Source organism: Rhyacophila brunnea, unplaced genomic scaffold (genome assembly GCF_057557595.1).
Source record: "Rhyacophila brunnea isolate RB1 unplaced genomic scaffold, BYU_Rbru_1.0 scaffold_12, whole genome shotgun sequence".
In the NCBI taxonomy this organism is placed as follows: Eukaryota; Metazoa; Arthropoda; class Insecta; order Trichoptera; family Rhyacophilidae; genus Rhyacophila; species Rhyacophila brunnea.
The window spans coordinates 6,202,023-6,218,558 of record NW_028232774.1 but is presented as its reverse complement, the minus strand read 5'-3'; the positions used below and the strand labels follow the sequence as shown (position 1 = coordinate 6,218,558).

The window sequence follows — 16,536 nt, the reverse complement described above, 5'->3', positions numbered from 1 at the left end:
TCCGTTCTAGGGATGGGCCTGGACCTGCTGATGGCGGGGCAGCCGGAGACGAGCAGAAGGGGATGCTATATGGGGAATACCTCATGCTGGATAAAGTCCTCACAGCACAGCGGATGCTCTCAGCCAGATCTTCAAGACCAGTTCACGACGAACATCTATTTATTGTTACTCACCAAGGTATATTTTTTGAATAATAATAACATTTTTATATTTTCTCTGTACATTATTAATATTCTGTCATGAGATGCACAGATTAAACTAACGGTCATATCTATGTTATAGATACACCAGTATGAGTTGAAGGCGCCACATGCTAAAATTTGACATATCATCATTCAATACTTTTTATATTGTGATGAGTTTAGTTCTAAATTCGAACACCTGACGATTTATGATGGTATATCTATAGCAGTGGGTCTATTCAATACTTATCGACCGCTAAAGTGATAAAGTGATAAGTATTATTATACTTAGGGTAGGTTTATATCAAAGTATTAGCACGTATTGTAACAATTACAATAAATTGGTTGTAATTGATGCAATAAGTGTTATGTTTTAACAGCACCTCTCTTGGCTGTGATAAAATTTATAGCGAGATAGACAGTTTTGACTGTTTAGACGGCTAACTTATTGTAACAATTACAATAGCTCATGCAATAAATACTATCACTTTATCACTTTAGCGGTCGATAGTCGCCTTGTGTATAGAATAGACCCTCAGAGGTTTATTGGGTTGGCGCTACGCGGCTTATCTTCAAGCCGGAGCGCAACATAAAAATTAAACCTACTACCTACAGTTCAGAGCAATAATACGAAAGATAGAGGGTATTGTCCAGATATATGAATTTGTTTTATTTGTGTATGGCACACAGTAAAACCTCAATTTTATTATTATTAACTAACCTATCAAACTTTATATTATATTTAAACACGACACAGTTAACCATCTTTTCTACTAAATTAACTAAACATATTGACCGGTAACTTCATATTTCGCATATAAATAGATATTTCAGTAATATGTAGCTACTTTCGGTTTTGGCCTAAGCACATAAGTCAAACCAATATTTACCGGTTTCACTTCTAGCTTCAATATGTCGATTATTCATAATTCGGTGTCTTATTTACTTGTTCATTATCATATTTTTTTAAGCTTTTTGTTGTAAGTAAGAATGATAATCTTTCCCCAAGAGAAAATAATGAGTGTGCCAAGGTATTATAAATTTATACAATCAATTCTTGATATGAGAGATTTTTAGAAAGGTATTATTTTATTAAGGATATCGAAGGCATAACATTGTTACTAAAGGTTTTACTAAGTGTTTTGAAAATAAATAGTGTTTTTTTTTTACTTGCAGCTTATGAATTATGGTTCAAACAAATAATCTTCGAACTCGACTCAATCCGAGATCTATTCGATGTTTCGATTCTCGATGAAGGTCACACCATGGAGATCCTGAAACGCTTAAACAGAATAGTACTTATCCTAAAGGTATGTACCAAATCATTATTAAATATATGTAGAGTCCATAATCTTCATGCTGGCGTGCGGTTTCCCCGCCTCTTCACTGTATTCCCTCTCGTTCCATCCCATTGCAAACTTGCAACAGTCGAACGCGATGACGCAATGCTTTCCGTCCGCGAGCGACCTGACGTGAATGTCAGCTTGAAGAACACCAACTCAATTGGAATTATTGATGGTATTATGACTTCTGGTGTTATCTATTAAGACGACAGGCATAGGCTGTTCGAAAAAAATTAAACATCTTAATTTAACACAATAATATCACAAAATTATTTATTTTTTAATACTTTGGACGCGGAAGACGCACACGGCGCGTAATGACCAGGCGGCCGATTGATGTAATTAACGTGCATTTTAAAGGGGGCAATTAAAATCTCATTATCTATTCAGCAGCGAAAGCGTTAATGCGAAATTTTGAAAATTAATTCTCAGAAAAATATTGACGCGGCGAAAAAAAATATAGCTTTCATTTGATTGTGATAGAAATACTTTGGATTTAGTGCTCTCGAAACTTTAAAAAGCTCTCGAATCTGATTCAAAAGTTTTTTTTAATTCGCTAAGAGCGCGTTGAAACGAAAAAGTTTGAAAGCCAATGGGCTGTATACATGTAAATACCTGTAAATACATTTATATTGTGGAACTCTGCCACATATTATTACGTTTTTTTTGAAAATAACTAAATTAAAATAATTCACTCAACCTATTAGATCTGTACTGTAGATTCAAACATGAGATCTTGCCACATGCGGAATTCAAATTCATGTTTCCGCATTGGGTACTACCTGCCATCGTGGGTCAATGAAACTTTAGAATCTTTAGATGATTTGAATAAAATATTGTATTAAAATACTTTTTGCCAGAATCGGCAATCTCTGTGATGGATAATGCAGATCCGATTAAACATTCTACCTATTCATTGAAATATTAAAGTAAGCGGTCCTAGAAATTATAGTGTTTCGGCAAAAATTGTAGTACGCGTTGTCATATTATTATGTTTTTTTTTATTTTTGAATTTATACTTCTTTTGAGGCGAGAGTTATGCGCGCATACCGTTATGACAGTATGAAAATAGCTGCGAATCAGTCAGCTGTATGCAAACGCAAGTTTGATAGTAGAATTGTTCCGTTGCCTAGGCAACGAATTTATTTATTTATTTGTTTCTTTGGTAAACACCACAACAGGCCGTGAAGCCCAATTATAATGGCAGAACACCCAGGCTTGAGGAATTCACATTTTTAGATTATGTACTTACCTAAATATATTTTAACCTCACCGTGAATCGAACCCGGAGCTCCCAGATGGAAGGCCAGCGCCTTACACACTGTACCACGAGAGTTGAAAATATCTAGGTTTTTTTGCTTCTCACCAAAAACCCCTTTTTATTTAGGTACCTCTTCCGACCAAAAACGCCTACCTACCGACGAATTCAAAAAAAATAATTTTAGACCAAAGTCAAGGGTTTTTTTTTTAATGTTAAACACGAAAATTTTTCAGGTTCTACAAATTTTCTTATATTGCGAAATTATAGTACTTTGCACCAATTTATAGTATGTACAGAAAAATGGAAATTTTAGTATTTTTTGCGTATTTTTCCGATATTCAAAATTATAGTATTTTGGGCGTAATATAGATACCTGTTTTATATCGTACATAGTACGCAGACGAAAATTATAGTACATATACTATATAATTATAGTACGGTTGAAAACACTGATTGAAATTGAAATAATTACAAGAGAAAAAGAAATATACCACGTTTTTAAATTTTCTGTTGAATCATATAAACTTGACAATTCTATGTATTAATAAATACTTTTTTTTGTACTTGATAGAAATAGGTACTGAATAAATATTATAGAATACTGAAATGTAATTTTGACATTTCATATTGATTTCCATAGTAACGCACGTATATAATAATAATTTAGTTGCTAGGACCATCCCCTTAGCAACCAATAATAGTATTTTACTTTTTACGGATTTCTTCCGAAATAACTTTTCATACAAAACAGAATTAACTGAAAATGAATTCAATTATACTTAAAGATGGTATTAAAAGTATTAAAAGAATGCATTGGCATCGTGTTCTGATATATTCTAAAATTTTCAAATGTCTAACTAGTCGGGAAGTTAGTTAAAAATCGATTGCAAGATTTGTACTGGATAAAATACCACCGGACAAACAAGAATACGAGCTAAGAAAAACGTGGTAAAAAGAACACGTAGGTATCTATTACTCCCACAAAACAGTCTTTAACCCGTTACCTTCTAATCAGAAGCATAGCGTGTTTATAGTCGTTCCACGGTGGGCAATCCTTGTACTATAAATATCTAGATAACTACTGATATTATTTTTACCAGTCTAAGTAAGCGCTAAGTTAGATCTTGTAGTACTTATCGAAGGTATTATATTGCTTATTTAATGTTAGCCAACGCCTAGTGTGGAAAGTTTCAGACTTAGAGGATTAGTTTTTAATCCACTGGAAACAGGAGGAGGATTACAAACAATAGTCCTTCGCTGACAATTGTCTTACATTTATACAATGCTACAACACGCGGATTAGAGTCATCGACAACGTTTCCCAGAAAATTATTAAAATAACTCTCCGTATTTACTAGTACCTACCTATTTTTTTTTTTTAATTAAATTATTTTTATTATATTAATAATCATGGCCCCCACAAGGGGGGGCTGACAGGGCTCTAGCCTAGGGGCCCGGGCTCAGACAGGGCCCAGCGTGATGAGTCGACCAGATAAGTGAGATAAACACAGATCACAAATTTGCTCTAATACTATGGATGTAGGTACATATTAAAAATACAAAAAATCACTAAAAATACACTTTTACCGCGTATACCATTTGGAAAACGCTACTGCAGCGTGTCACACTGCCTTTACCCTTAGTGATTGGTAGGGGGGCTCGCCAAACATCCTAGCCTGGGGGCCCGCTTCAGGATGTGGGGGCCAAGTTAATAATACACTTAATTTAGGAATGCAATATTCTCTGGAACAACCTCAGAAATACACACATTAGAAAAAAACTTGCAGAAAAACCAAAAAAATGGAATTGTTTTTAATATGTACCTACCAATGGCGTACGGTGTCTTTTGAGATCAGGCATGCTTCTCAAAATTGTATTGTGTAAATTATACGTTAACGATTCTGTCTTATAATAAAGAGGAACAATCGACAAGATATTACTCAATAGCAAAGTCCCACTCCACATTACATTTGCTCCCATAAGGAGCATTTTCAGCCAACCAGTATGTTATTAAGTTTATTTACTAGGTTTACACTGTAAAATAAATAACTTGTAATAGTTTAGACATGCGCCACATCCACAGCATCTATGCACAACACGGCACTGGCACCTATCTATATTTATAAGGTTAGTCCGAATTATGACGTATGTATCTAATTATTTTTGGTAGCACTATTATGAATATAGTATATATGAAACTACATTATACTTAGTATCTATACGATATTACTCAATAGAAAAGTCCTACGCCACAGTACAATTGCTCCCATAAGGAGGATTATCAAGCAACCAGTATGTTTATTTACTTGGTTTATGGATACCAGTGGCGAAGGCTGAATTTTGGAAAGAGGTAGGCTGTGGAGATCGGAGAAAAAGAGCATACTTCCGGGAAATAAGAAGATAATACGAAATTTGTCGCAATCAAGCATGGCAGTCGTGGCATAGTGGTAATGCACAGGGCGCGATACCCAAGAGACGCAGGTTAGATTCCTGTCGGGTGTCTTACATTTTTCAAAAAAAGATTTTTTCTATTGGCTATATTTTCTCATGACTTCATGAGTGTTTTCAAAATTATGTATGTTCAATAATTAGAATAGTACATTCTTAAAATCCTGTGAATTATTCGTTGAATAAAATAAATAGTTAAGTTAAGTCAATTAAAAGTTCTTATTTCATTTATGAATTGGTCTGATATTTTCAGATAAGTGTTTTCGAACGTAATTACGATTACGAAAATTATCGTAATAACTAATAAAATAATAGTAAATAAAAAAGGTTGAGTCGTACTGTCCAGGATCATATTACCCGGTGAATGTCATTGGCTTCCCATCGATAGTCTCGCTCCCCGACTCTTGGTGGACATTGGACACCTCTCGAGGACAAGGCTTTTCCGTAAGCTGTCATCGTGTTTCTCAACCTTTTATGTTTTTTATTATTATTTATTAACAATATCCCACTAATTTATTGTTGTTGTATGTAAAGTTTCTTCAGCCGCGGTAGTATACAATATAAGACCAATATTAATTCGACATTACACATGTCATAAAGTATGAAGCAGGGCTAGAAATAGACTGGAACGCACCGGAGCGCCGTTCCTGTTCGTGAAATTCTAAAAGATATCGTTCCGGCTCGTGGATTCTTTGAAAATTGCGTTTCGTTTCATGTTATTGAGATAATATTGCATGTAGATATATAGTTTTTAAAGTTGTAAACACTGATTCGTGGGAAAAAAATCGCCTGCGGCACTGACAAAACGTGTATATTATTTATTAATGATTAGTCCTACAAGATCTATAATATAATATAGGCTGTTCGGACTTCAGATGTGTTTACAAAAAGGGCTAAAGGGGCTACAGGTCCAGAACCTTGCAGCGAAGGAATACACAAATGTATGAGCTTCTAGAATTTTGAAGATAAGAGCCCAATTCTTAGAAAATTAACGAAAAATAAGTGATTTTGCAAAAATGAGTAGGTAACCATTTAAAAAAAGCTACATTTTAATGTTATATTGCGGGGGGGGGGGGGGCGTAATGTGTATTAGCGCAGAGCCCCTTCAAGTATAAATGAAACCCTGATTATTAGGCATATCGCCCTTATAATATCCGAAAAATATTTAACATAATTTGATATTTTTGAATGATTATTCAGCGCTCCGGTTCGTAAGATGTTCTATTTCGAGCACTAGTATCAAGGTAGCTTGATATGCAAGGAGTTGTTCGGTTCTTATGTAACGAAACTGAAAAACATGAAGATTAATTTCAAATATAGAACATTCGAAACTAGTGAAAAGTTTCCTGTAGGACCTATGAATTATTGATTATAACACAAAACACAGAAAGCACAACCAGAGTTAGCAGAATGTATCACTTTTCGTGATAATGCTTGTGTAAGGGGAAACAACACATTTAAATGGCTTATTAACACTAAATTTACTTAAGATTTCATCATCATCAGCCTGAATCTATCTACTGCTGGATGAAGGCCTTTCCAAGATGATTCCACTTCTATCGGTCCTGTGCGTTCCGTTTCCACGTACTTCCGCAGAACTTTATCATTTCATCGATCCAGTGGCCTCTAGGTCTACCTTGCGGCCGTTTTGTACATCTTCGATAAAACTGGATGACTAAATTTGTCCAACGATTGTCCCTTCTTCGAGCTATGTGTCTAGCCCATTTCCATTTGAGGTTTTTAGCAAACTCTATTACATCCCAAACCCTTGTCTGTTCCCTTATCCACTCATTTCTCTTTTTCTCATTTCGCGTTATGCTCAGCATGTACCTTTCGATAGCACGTTGTACTAATCTAAGTTTCTGGATCTCTCTTTTATTTAGGGTCCACGTTTCACACGCATATCTGATTACGGGAAGTACACACTGGTTGAACACTTATACAAATCTAACTTCGGTATGAGAACAAGACGATTTCCTAGTTTTAATAAAACACATTAGTACTTTAGTTACTAGAGTAATAGTACATTAGTTTCAAATGGTTAATTTCCAATTTAATAATGTTAATTATTAAGTTTTACTTCTACAGCGCATGAAGTCAAGACACAATATTTTGTGAAGTGGAATTTTTTGACGCGCGGTACCTACATACATTTTCCCGGTAGCATGAATCCAGATGATGTGCAACGAAATACCGTCACAGCTGATTCGAAAATTGGGAAATGGAAAATGCATGTGAAAGCCGAGCGCTCTACTGTTTGTACTAATTTTAGTCCGTTGCGTTATTTTATTGCTAAAGGCATCGTAAAACAATTGACAACAATTTATTGAGACCTCCCCTGCAACAACACTGTACTTCAGTATATCGATTTTGGGCAGCTCTGAGTTATGAATGCCACAATCTCCTTGGGCATCGAATGATGTATTGAACAACCATAATATACCTACATGAATAATTAAAAACATTATTTAAATCAATTTATAAGTGGCCGTCTTTTTGAAGTTATGCTTCTTTTGGCGCGTTTGGGAAAACAGATTAGAGTGTATTTTTGGGATGTGACGAAGTTGCGCGCGCCGATGCAACACATAATTTATTATTATGATTATATTCATTTAGGTCTCAGGGGTACATGCGCATGCCCACGGTGTCATTTAATTAGTCGTTCAATACAACCAAGTAAACAGCACGTGTTGTAAACATAACTAATACTGTATTATAATAAATATATAATATGTTTATAAACAAATTTCTGGAGACTAAAATTCTACACTGTTAATTTATATTCATAAAACTTTATTTATATTGGAGTGTATATTTATTTTTCATTGTAAAGATTGTGTATCAAGATTTGAGGCTATATTTATGTAAGTATTATTTATGATTATAATTATATATCAATAAATAAATAAATTTTGTGAATGTTGAGTTGGTAAATAATTCAAAAAATAAAATTAAAATTTGATTTTTTATTAATTCACCATGGGCACTTCTGAATCGATTATAACCACTGTATTGCAAAGATGAGTTTTGGTCGAACACAATAATTAAATTACAATTATCATGTGCTATATGAGACACAGATTAATCGCGTACGCTTTCATCAACCTAGTCCACTGTACTGTAATATTAATAGACTCAGGTAATGGCTGATTTTGTTTTGTTACACCAAAGAAGTATAACGTCTAACGCGCGTACATAAGTACACACCGATTTTTTTCCATAGTAATAAATGATGTACAAGGTTTTGACCACAATTCATCGGTAAAAACGATAGTCTCAAAACGGTTATTTTTCTAGATACCTTTATGAATACCTCGAATTCTCGCATTTACTATCAAGGTTTCTTTAAGGATTTTGGCACGCAAACTACTCTACTTGATGTTAAGTTAAAGAAAATTTGTGCCGGCTGAGAAAAATGTCTAGTTGAAAAAAATTCATCTTCCCGCATCTGGTATTGAGCTTACGAGCCGCACAAAATTGTGTTTTTGCTAATTACTTTTCAAATGCAAATTAACACGTTAATTCTGTTAATAATATTTTGTCGTATTCATTGGGAAATGAGAACTGCGATTTATAATATCATTTTGAGTAGTTTTTTCCATGAAAAAATAAAGGTTACATATAACTGAACTTCTGTGTAGATAATGCTGCCGAGCTAAGGTTTTAATGTACTTGTCTTATCTTATATGACCGTAATCACTGGATCTGAAAGGCATGCATAATTGTTATTTACACCGTTCACTGTTTATTATTTTGATTCATTTTATTACATCAATGCAGAAATTAAAAATCTCGTTTTCCACGGTCGCCGGAAGGTGTCAGGTGTCCATGTCTGCCATCTTTAATAAAAAGTTCAGGTTGTACCGTTGCTTTCTGAAATTTGGATATTGGAAAATCGAAGAGTAGATGTAGGACATCCTGGTCGCTTGGGCACTTACTGTCATATGTTATGTTTAAACCGGTGCAGGTACGCTCGTGTTGCAAGGTTGAGAAACACTGGGTTAGAGTGTAGGCCGCTTTCAAAAAGTTGTTTGTCGCCTTAAGACAAAAGGGCTCACAAAGCTGTTTAGTACAGTGATCGAAACGTTTAGAATATTTCCACATCAGCGGATGGAGATACACTTGGAATGCGGAGCGTTTGAAATCGAACCCGGTTCAGCTTTTTCGCCAGACCGCATGCTTCGTCACCCAGCCAACACATACAGAGCCAGATATATCCAGTTAAGTCATTTGATATAGATAGTTACATAATAATATTACATAATAAGATACACATTATCACAGTCGACGCGTATTATAAATAAGAGCTGTTAGAACCCCCATATTTTTCGGTTCCGGGTTCGGTTCCCATAGGAAAATCGAATGGGGTTCGATTTCGGGATTCGGTTCCATCAAATCAAAAATAGGATCCTCGGTTCCAGTTTTATTGTTATATTATATATTATTCACTTGTAGGTAGGTACTATGAATATTTCTTCAAGATAATATTAATAACAGATGGAGCGTATGGCCGTACAAAATTTATATGTGAAATATTACCTCGGAATGTACCTACATTATTAATGGGTTCCGTTCCGGTTCTCGAGATCAGGGATTGAACCCTCAATACCCATCAACCTATATACACCTCAACCCCCGATACCCATCGGTTCATTTATTATAGGCCACTTTAAAGTTATTATCTAGTTTTGCATCTACAAAAGCTCTTTGAAGAACTTGATACTCTTTTCAAACGAATATATTCAATGAAGAATAATTTATTTCAATATACGCAGTGCTGAAAAATATTTTTAGTATGGGCTTCCGATTTCCCAACTGGTCATTGTAACGGAACTTTATTTTACAAAATCAATTTTATTTTATTATACAGGTTTTCGCTACTAGTTTTTTTCGTATACAAGATACAGACAGCCTAAGGCATTCAGTGGGTCTATTCTATGCTTATCGACCGCTAAAGTGATAAAGTGAAAAATATTATCAAACTTAGGGTAGGTTTGTATCAAAATATTAGCACTTATTGTAACAATTACACGAAGCCGGTTTTTATTGTTGCAATATGTGCTATATTTTAACAGCACCTATCTTGCTGCTGTTAAAATATCGCACTTATTGCAACAATAAAAACCGGCTTCGTGTAATTGTTACAATAAGTGCTAATATTTTGATACAAACCTACCCTAAGTTTGATACTATTTATCAATTTAGTGTTCGATAAGTATAGAATAGACCCACAGAGACGAATTATGTATTGCATAATACTCACTTGTTTTTAGGAGCTCTACAGTTCGGGATTGACAGTATGTTTTATAAATAACTATGGACTTTTTTTGCACTTTTTACTACACCGATACGTCTCTTTGATTGATTACCACGTATAAAATTATATAAAATTATATAAAATTATATAAAATTATATAAAATTATATAAAATTATATAAAATTATATAAAATTATATAAAATTATATAAAATTAATGATATATTATATGTAGTTGTTATAATTAAATAAATAGATAATTTATATGTAAAGAAGTTTATTTTATCATTTACTTACACCCTAGAGCCGGAGTGAAAAGTTATGAAGCGTGGCTATACTCTACTCCGCTTTTTTTCTTAGGGACTCGTCAAATAAGGGTTTTGGGGTATATATTTTGACCGATTGCAGGATTTTGTCAGATTTACGACTACTGCAATACAGTTATATACAAATAAATATTGAAAGCATTCTCATAAAGTCTCAATTGAATGGGGCAAGCTTAGGAATAAATGCAGTGCTCGAAGTGGACCGGAACGCACCGGAAAACCGAACCGTCTCATGGAAACAATAATTTGACCATTTGAGCTCGATAAACCATATAAAAAATCGAACACATTTATTTTTAAAAAATACACCGAAAAGTTGATAAATATTTTCGTAAAATTATCGAGCGCTCCGGTTCGTATTTTTTTTATATTTCGAGCGCTGAATAATAGAGACATAAAAGGTTTCAGAATAATGCAGTCAAAAGTTGGTAAGTCAATAATTTAGGTATTTAGAGTTAACAACGGATTATGTCTCTATAAATATATAATTTTATCGAGGGGATTCAGAGAATGTATGTATATTTTATATCATATTTGTATAGGCGTACAGTTAAAAATATATTTTTTACTGGCCCTACAATCCGATGTGGATCTCGGCTGCCTCATGAAGAGGTCTCATAACAGATATTTTTTACAAGAAATATATGATCGTTTGCTCAACTTATTGGGTCCACAGCTTAACAGTTGATATTCCTAAATAATACACGTGATTTAAGAATGTAACAGTCTTCATTGAAAATATTTAACTTGGAACAGCCTCAGTAAAATACCCATTCGAAAAATCTTGGATCTTCTCAAGCTGACTCAGCTGGCATGCGATAAATCTAGGGTTGATTCCCATGTCATGTTCTAACTTTTTTATCAATTAGGTTTGTTTCTGAACTTGTTTCGAGTTATGTATGGAAGATTGATGAATGTTTCATTGTTAAATCTTGTGTAACATCTTGAAGAATCTATAATATAATTTAAACTATTAAAAAGTACTAGTATGTCAATAAAAATATAAATATGTATGCTAGAAAAAAAATCTAGGTCATCTGATATAATATAGATATAGAACATGCACATAAAGCACAAAGAAATAATTAGCATTATGCTTGATTAATTTAAATGGCATGTAAAACTTCAAATTGCAATAATTACTCCATAAAATGATTTCGAGACTAACTTACCAACTTTTGGCAGTAGCCCCACGATATTACAAATTAAAATTATTGCTAAGGCAAAAAGCGATACTCTCATCAAAAAGGTTACGGAGCTCATTGGAGTTACAGTAACATCGTGTCTGATATCAATATAAGTGAAAAATAAGAAATTAATATGACTACATAGTAACCACTTTAATCGAATATTGCTGAGAAAGTGTTACTTATCTGTTATTATAAAATTATGACCGTGTTCAGTTGCGAAGTCAAAAAATAGAACGATAGCAAAATTTGTGATTATTTATTTAAAAAAATGGTTTTCCGTCGTCTCAATTTTTTTACATTCGGATTCAATAATCAAAATAAGTTTCGTTAAATAATATTTAAAACATATCGATAATTATTATTATTCATCATACCTGCGGGTGTATTCTATACACAAGCCTGCTTTATACATCTAGACGCCACCCATTGCATTGCTAAATGAATCTGCGTGCCTTGCGTTTGGTTTGTGGGCGAGCGAACGCATTCGTACACAAATGTTCGAGACCATAGACCATTTCGCTAGTGCTCGCCCAAAATGCTCGCACTAGACGTTCAGAATTAAAATATAATTTTCTATTTTTTTTATGTCATAATATAGTATTTTTAAGCGGTCAAAATGCAACCATTAGGTAAAGATATCCATAATTTAAGTTATTTTAAAGAAACACTAGGTCACTGATATTTAAATATATAATAATATACAAATAAATTATCACGAACATGTATCAACTTACCTATGAAACATAATACCATCTTCTTGCTTATCAGTACGGTTACCACATTTTAATACAACACACAGAACATCTTTTCTACTTAATTAACTAAAAATATTTACCACTGACTTTATGTTTAACACAAAAAATATCAATTTTAGCAACATGCGCTCGCAGGTTATCGACGCTTAGCTATGCAACAAACTAAGATTTGGCGGCGACACCACAGCAAATCATCTCACACATCTGTAAACCTTTTATCTTACTCTAGCGCGTGTCGCAGAGATTATAAGGGTGCCGAATACTTCTTCACTCGCACTTATGCATCGTTTTTGTTCGGGCCTTGCTGCTTTCGGTCCACTACGGCAGTGAGGTCCCTAGACAAACATAAATATACTATTAATAATTATTAATAATCTAATATTAACACTCAATCATTAAAATAAAAATAAAATTCTCCTGGCCTTTTTTGTTCCAAAGTCAGTAACTATGTCATCCAAATTTAATTGAAATGCCATCTCTGCTTCAATAGACAATATTGCAAGTCCACAGTTTCAGATATATTTAAAAGTACACCTGATAACTTCCAAAACTCAGAAGTGACTGGCAAAAATATTTGGATAAATTTTAAATTTATTAAATTAATTAAATTATACCTACGTATAATAACAAATATGTTCGGAAATCTGCACGTGTCATTTCTGGTCACCAAGGATGTGACGTCTAAGGTAAACGGAACTAAACAAGACATCGCGAAGCCGATAAAAAAATTACAGTCCTTTTAAACCTTTTATGTTAAGTCATTTAGTGCTAACACCGCAATTAATGCATTTTGTTTCCAACCAGTGAGCTGATTTTTTTAATGGAAAGATATGTCTGTCATTACTAAGTTTATGTAGCCATTTTTACATATATACCTAATGATTCGCCTCGATTTGCCGCCCTTCTGGTAACTGCCGCCCCCAAGAGACGCTCAACTTGCCTACCCCCACGGGACGTCACTATAGTAGGAAAGTATCGAATTATTAACACTTATTGTAACAATTACAATAATTTAGTTATGATTGTTACAATAATGGTTACATATTTGGTTATAAGTGTTACAATATAATAAAATTGTTATTTTGCCAATTCGTTGTGTTGTCGGTATCGATAGTGTCATATCTCGTGTCTGGAAATTTGTGCGTATACACTTCACCGTGAAATGTTGTATCGGAAATATAATATGATCGAATAAGACCGTTCAACCTTTTATAGTAGGTATTGAGTAGAGGTGGGAGAACTGGTCGATTTTGAAGACTAAGTATACTTACTACCAGTATTAAAAAATACTTAGTATCGAAACTTGTTCCAAAATACTTACTAGTATTTGAAATATCGGCCATAATAGAATCGTTAAAAATACATCCGCTTTTCGAAAAGTCCCATTTTCGAGACAGGTACAGCTGGAACTATGGCACTAGTCACTCCTGTTTCAGTAGAAAATACTGAAGCATTAAAAGCACTGGTTTCATTTATCTGTAAAGCATTTTCATTTACAGGTGGAGCTATATTTTGCCTGGCAAATTCAATATGAATAGTTGGGTGCTTGCGCTGTAAAAGTTTCTTCAAATTTGACATTGACTTGTATGAATTTTTTATTTTACAAACATTACAGATGGCATAATTTGTAACTATTTCTTTGGAACGATTCCACACGAAACTTAACCTTTTAGTAGCCATTTTTACAATAATTGTTTATTAAGTTTAATATAATTATTATCCATTTATACAATCACGCATACAATTTGAATTCAGTTTATGTTTATAAGTTCCAATTATAACACTAAAAATCGAGAAACTCGACGTGACAAAACCAGATAAACGCGTAGTCGGTTAGCATTATCAGAACTCCGTTATTCCGGCTTGCGACTGACGTCAACTCAACTGAAACTAAAACTAAAACCCGTCGCATACTAAACATACGCGAGTCGCGACGCCGAGGCGATGATTTCATACGTAGCAAGACTACGAACTAGCTAGCGGACGGCGAGATCTCATACCATGCGTCGAACTCCTGGACTCGATAAAGTTTCATACTCAACTGAAACCAAAAACTCTTAAAACTAAAACCCTAAGGCGAACTCAAAAGTATCCTATAAAACGAACACGTGACCATTTCTGTCCTTCACTATACCAACTTTACAACAGAGGAGAAAGGGAGAACAATGACAGTTGAGTATAATATCACGGCTAGACATACGTGTATCATGATATCTCGCTCGTGCGCATTTAATATCAATAGCGTTGAAAGTCAACCAGCATAACCGAATAGCGAGTCACGGCGCAGATATTATCGAATGCGTTCGAATTCGAACATCTAATACGTTTCAAGTTTCTTGAAACAAGTTTATTGGGCAACAAATACTTAGTATGGGTAGTTTCATCCGAAACTTAAGTACACAAACTTGTGACAGTATTTCCAACTCACCTCTAGTATTGAGATAAAATTCAAGTCTAACGGTTCTTGTCGGTTTACAGGAAGCCAGCGGCAAACAAATTTTGAAAATAGCCGATATACTGGGTTATTTGTTAGGTTAGGTTTTCATTCTTGAATTCAATAAAAACTACCGACATACAGGGGAACCACCAGGGAACTTAGAAATAATGGGAATTGAAATACATAACGGGTAAGGTGATAGCAGGTAACCGACTCGAGTAAGGAAGAATCCGGGTTAAACTTACACACGTGTCAAGAATACGTTTTACGTCGAATACTGAAAACTGCTCTCGGTTTATGCATTTACGCTCATTTAATGTTGGTGTATTACACACACTATTGCACTTGCATAACGCGTGCTTCATTTTCGTAGGACACACACATATTCAAAACCCTGCATCAAGATGCGGCGTATTGAATATAGCCTATCGGTATTATATTTATTATCTGTTCTGTGGGAAAGACAGTATAACATAGGAATGTAATTAAAATTTAAATACAGAACAACGCGATTTTTTTTTATCTCGGTGCTATAGAGATGATCGTATAATATACGGTCATCTCTTTCCGATAAAAAATGCTCACGGCGAACTGTGTACGGTGAAATGTAAAACGTTCAATTTACATGTAACCGTCATATCTTCACTATTTCGCGCTTGAGTTTGAGGTTGTATAATTTGCACAGATCTGTGTCATTATTGTGTTTTGAAGTAGTGACTATGTGACTAGTGTTATTAAAATAATTAATATCTGATTTTTTAAATTAAAACATATTATATTGTTTTAATGGCTAAATTTTGACTTAAATTTTTGGCAGGGCTGGTATAATATGTTCTAAAAAGGGACGTTCAGAGAAGTTTACCATTGCTCTATATTATACATACAATGATTTTAAGCATACTGATGGTGTTTAAATATATTGCAATCTAATAAAGCAAAATTAAAGAAAAACGATAAGTATTTTCCGACTTGTAAAAAGAATACTTCAGTAGGTAGTAAAATTAATCCAATTTTGAGGCCTTGCGTTGGCTGTTTTCCGTGTTTTCCGTTAATTGCCGACAGTTCGACGCCAGTTTAGTCTATGTTAGATTAAACAATAAACTGAGAAAGTAACCAAAACTTAAGGTTCAAATAGACTATATAACGATCGGGCACATATATGCTAAGAGCGTTTTAGTGTCTATGATCAAATCTATGCCATTCCGACATTTATACATACATATTGTATGACAGCTATGACATCGTATTTACACTCTGTAACACCCTGCGACACAGGACGCCAACATAAGAAACGAGTTTTTCGACATATATATGACCGATCGTCGTAGAGTGTATTTG

General features: G+C 34.0%; 2 protein-coding genes across 2 annotated transcripts in view; one reads left to right on the top strand and one right to left on the bottom strand.

Annotated features, from left to right (window-relative positions):
- The window catches only part of LOC147077707 (cathepsin O-like), a 129,061-nt gene that overhangs the window by 82,016 nt on the left and 30,509 nt on the right, over window positions 1–16,536 (bottom strand). The window lies entirely within an intron of this gene.
- The window catches only part of v (Tryptophan 2,3-dioxygenase vermilion), a 51,112-nt gene that overhangs the window by 19,425 nt on the left and 15,151 nt on the right, over window positions 1–16,536 (top strand). The window contains exons 2-3 of the mRNA XM_085960649.1: window positions 11–177; window positions 1,359–1,492. Of these exons, the coding sequence (XP_085816775.1) occupies window positions 11–177; window positions 1,359–1,492 (301 nt within the window). The remainder of the gene's footprint in view (window positions 1–10; window positions 178–1,358; window positions 1,493–16,536) is intronic.